The sequence below is a fragment of the Mandrillus leucophaeus genome, unplaced genomic scaffold, assembly GCF_000951045.1.
Source record: "Mandrillus leucophaeus isolate KB7577 unplaced genomic scaffold, Mleu.le_1.0 Scaffold552, whole genome shotgun sequence".
Taxonomy (NCBI): domain Eukaryota; kingdom Metazoa; phylum Chordata; class Mammalia; order Primates; family Cercopithecidae; genus Mandrillus; species Mandrillus leucophaeus.
Window position 1 is genome coordinate 1,060,638 of NW_012105942.1, and position 4,690 is coordinate 1,065,327.

General features: G+C 35.3%; 1 protein-coding gene across 2 annotated transcripts in view; it reads right to left on the reverse strand.

Annotated features, from left to right (window-relative positions):
* The window catches only part of LOC105552377 (band 4.1-like protein 2), a 179,187-nt gene that overhangs the window by 71,663 nt on the left and 102,834 nt on the right, over window positions 1-4,690 (reverse strand). For both annotated transcript variants that reach the window (XM_011998024.1, XM_011998023.1), the window contains exon 6: window positions 780-855. In XM_011998024.1, the coding sequence (XP_011853414.1) occupies window positions 780-855 (76 nt within the window). The remainder of the gene's footprint in view (window positions 1-779; window positions 856-4,690) is intronic.

Here is a 4,690-nt window from a genome sequence, read left to right on the forward strand (position 1 = left end):
AAAAAAAAAATCAATCCTTTATACTTCCTCTTACCAAAGCTAAGAAATGCTATCCCTGGTACCCAGTGTAATCGGGCTAAGATTAAGGTACTTGTTGATTGATTCACAATGTTTCTGGTACCCAGTCTAATCAGGCTAAGATTTCAAGGTACTTGTTAATTCACAATGTTTCTTGGTTGCCATGCAAGTACTCAGAATCAATAAATATTCTCTTGCTCCTAAACAGAATCCTTCTTTGCAATTTTAGTGTATGTTCTTATAGCTTATACAATCTCCAAGGAGATGGAAATGAACTAGCTATTGACTCTATGTAAGAAATCCCACCTTGTTTGGTTCTGGAGGGAGAAGACAGAAAGAAATTACCAGTTCAATTGGCCTTTTAAAATAATTTCATTTTTCTAACCTCGTATCATCTTTGTAATATAAGACTAGTATATAGGCACACATGAGTTATATACAATAAAAATGACCTTGGTATTAAAATCTCAAATATTAAATATTAGTGACTTTTAAAAGTATAGAAAACAAAGTTGTCAGCAGTATCATTTTAAACATTTTCATTACTAGAATATAAATGAAGAAATTAAAGAAAGTGAATAAAATTTTTGAAACTGTCAACATTTCAAACTATTTGGATGTACCCAATTTCAAGGAAACTTCTAAAACTTAAGAAAAACTGTTTTGGTTTTCAATCCTGAAATTACCACTATGCTCCCAGGGCACAGAAATAAATGAGAGCTGTAAGGAAAGACTCATTTCAAAATGCAAATATAAAGTACCTGGTGATATCTTCAGTCAATTGAGAAGGATCAGGAGGATAAAACTTCACATTAAAAGTGAATAGCCAGGGAAGGTCTGTAATTATTAAATATCACAGTTATGCACCCAATTAACAGAAGAATGACTATTGTGATAAAATTTAAAGGTCAAGGATCAAACAGTACAGACTAATCCAACTATAAATCAGCATGCAGAATTTTATTTTTTATTTAAATTAAAATTGCTTACAAAATAAAAATGAAATAAAAATAAAATAAAAATCAATTACATGAATAAGCCACCATTAAAGTGTAACAGGCTGTCTTTCTCATAAACATTCACTGGTACCTCAACATGTGTTTTATATGGTGATCTATTACACAAAAATTTTAATATAACCTCCATGTAATAGTTATGAGGTAAGATTTTATTTAACCACAGGATCTCCTGTTGCCAAATATTCTTTACCCTTAAAAAAAAAAAAAAATTCAGGATTTCTACATTGTTTTGGGGAAGGAGAGTAATGATCAAGAGATAATAGCTATTCAAAAAATTATTAATGGGCTATTTGAAGAAGGTGTTAAAAGAGATCCCAAGAAAGGAAAGCATGGTACAATTTCATGATACTTTAGGACAATACAATTATTTCCCAGGTTTTATAGAGTAGGTGTAAGTATATTCGTATATAACAAACACTTTGCTGTACTGTGCCATAAAGAATGAATAAATCAAGCAACCATATCATAAGTGGCTTGTTAAAAGTTAAAACACTGCTATCTATACATTAAAATGTAACTGCTATTTTGATAGATGACATGTAGGATAGCTTTAAAAAAGTAAAACTATGGGGGAAAGGGCAGGTATTATTTTCCTAAAGGGTTTATCCAAGTAATTCCACTAGCCTGAATTTAGAGTTTTTTCAAGTTCACAATATTTTTAAATTAAAAAAAAATTGTGTGTGTGTGTATATATATATAAGTTATTCCTTTTTTTTTTTTTTAAAGACAGGGTCTCACTCTGTTTCCCAGGTTGCAGTGCCATGGCATGATCACAGCTCACTGCAACCTCGACCTCCCAGGCCTAAGTGATCCTCCCATCTTAGCCTCCCAAGTAGCTGAGACCACAGGCATGCACTATGATGTCTGGCTAACTTATATTTTACTTTTTCAGAGACAGGGTCTCCCTAAGTTGCCAGGCTTGTCTCGAATCCCTGGGCTTAAGCAATCTTCCCACCTCAGCCTCCCAAAGTGTTGGGATTATAGGCATGAACCACCACGCCCACCCAAGTTATTCCATTCTATACATATTTAAAGACCTCATGAGATGTTTAATTTATGAACTTGAAGAAAAATTCCTTGAATCCCATGCTCTTGTTCAGTGTGGCATTTTGTCCTTTGCCTTACCATCAGCACACTACATTTTCACTCACTCAAATATTTATTAAATGGCTACTGTTATATACACAGGCATTTTTGCTGGATTTTGGCTCAATGCACTACTATTCAACCAATGAAGTCAGTCCTGCTGAACTTAAGAAGCAGATTTCAGTTCTGCTTTACACATTTAAAACATAATACTGGGATATAAGATTTTCCTGAATATCAAGATACATGAGGTTTCTTGCCTATAGTGCCATGCTGACTGTCAAATATCCACGCATCATGTTTGTGTAAGCATTACTTCAAGGTGACTGCTAATTTCTAATTAAGTAAAGTTATCACAGCTTTATCATTTCTTAATGGCTCCTTGTTTGTTTTCTAGGTAATAACACTAGCACATGCTTGCCTCAATAGGACTTGGAGACATTTCCAATAGACCACATATTTTCGAATATACTTCCAAATCTAAAAGCTATTGAAATGTACCAAGAATGCTAAGCTTTTTTTAAACTGACAAATAAAAATGGTATACATTTATGGTATACAATATGATGTTTGAAAATACGTATACATTGTGGAATGGCTAAATTAAGCTAATTAACATATGCATTACTCTTCACATACTATTTTTGTGGTGAGAGCACTTAAAATCTACTCCCTTAGCAGTTTTCAAGTTAAATTTTTAATTTAATTACATATTATTTTCATTATAATTTTTACCTAGGTGTTTATAAAGTCCTTCTAGCTACAGAAATGTTTACATACTAGTCATATGCAAGCCTTAGACATATAGTCTTATTTATGTTTGAGGAAATAAAGGTTTTAAAGCAAATTTTAAACGAGAATCATTAAGTTGTTGGTTGTCACAGGTAACTCAAAAAAGATTAATATTTATCTTCACTAACTGCCTATGAGCTGAAAAATCAAATTTAAAGAAGAGACCAACGATAGAATAGGCAGCTTTTTTGTCCATTTTAATATAGGAAGTAAGAGGTAGATACAACTGCTAAAGCTTCATTTCCTCAGCCTCTTTCATGATGGGTACAGTTCAGGATGCCATCTAAAGAACTGGGTCCAATAGTTTTAATATGTTATTCATATTGCCAAACCACAAGGGTAAAAGTTCTGAAATAACTTTCTGAAACTTCACAGATAATCAAAACATAAGAACGTCATTCATAATCGGCAAGAGGTTTTGCTTCCAAAAGTTAGGAAATCTCCATGACTCTGAAGCGTGTGGCACACACACACACAAATAATAATAATTAAACAAGAACCCAAACAAAACCATAGGAACAACACAATGGAACATCAATCATGTTTCAGAGGTTGCCCTGTTCTCTCTCTGTTTGGGTCACTAGGAAGGTCTGGTTTCAGAGAAAGTATAAGAACTAAGCATCCGTAACGTTTTTGAATGCATGCACTTTGCAAAGTAACAACTGCAGAAGGGACAAAGGAAAAAGTCTCAAAACTCTGGTACTGTTTCTCCCATAAGGCAAGCATAATGTATCTGGTGTCTACTTATTCCTCTTCTTTTCCTCCATTTTCCATCATGAAGCAAGCATAAATGGATGAAACACCAAGAAAATAAATGCAAGAGACAGAATGCGGGAAAACCAGGAATAACAGTCAAAGGATAGAGTGACCAACCATGCCAGCTTGCCTGGGACTGATTCCAGCTTTAGCACTTAAAGTCTCATATCCTTAGAAGCCCCTCAGTCCTGGGCAAATCAGGAGGTTGGTCACTCTAATCAAACACACTTTTAAAAAGGAAAAGAAAGATGAGTCTATAGGAAGAGGAAATGGGGAAAATAAGGTATATGCTCAGAATAAAAAAGAGAGTAGGGAACCAAAGAAATGATAGGAAGACTACCAAAAAGATAAATCATTCAAGAGAGAAAGAAAGAAAGAAAGAAAACCAATGTGAAGAACCTAAAATGGGAGCTAGATGGTAGATGAAAAGGGCAAGAAGGGAAAGTACAGATTGGTTTCAGTATTTTGACCTTAGGAATTATAAATAAGTAGGGAAATGAAATCAACAGTACAAAGGGCATCTTACTGACTGGCACTTGGAGAAGAGGTTTCTCCTGCGACAACTCTGGGTCCCACAGTCGAGGAAGGCTGTTAGGAATTCACCAGCCTTCAGATTTTATTCTCCAGACCGAAAATTCCAACTGCCTGTAGCTGCCCACCTTCTCTGCTTCAGTCATTCACAGACCCTGAAGTAAATTAAGTATCCAGAATCCCCCTAACAGAGATTTCTCTCTGTTGATCATGTTTCTTGGCACAGATACCAAAAAACCAGCCACAGGCAACACAACCTGCAAAGGCAGGACGTATAAAGAGAACTGAAGCTGGTTAGAGTGGGACCCTTGAAGTCATTTTGGGATTGTACAACAAGAACAAATGGGGAAAGGGGAAGAAAGGAACAGTGAGGCCTAACTACAACCCCAGGCTCAAAGAGCATGCAACATGGCCTTGGATTGTAGAACCAATGAGCAGAGATGGCAGTGACCTCAGAGAACTGAAAAGATTGTTCCCCAGCCGGGCGC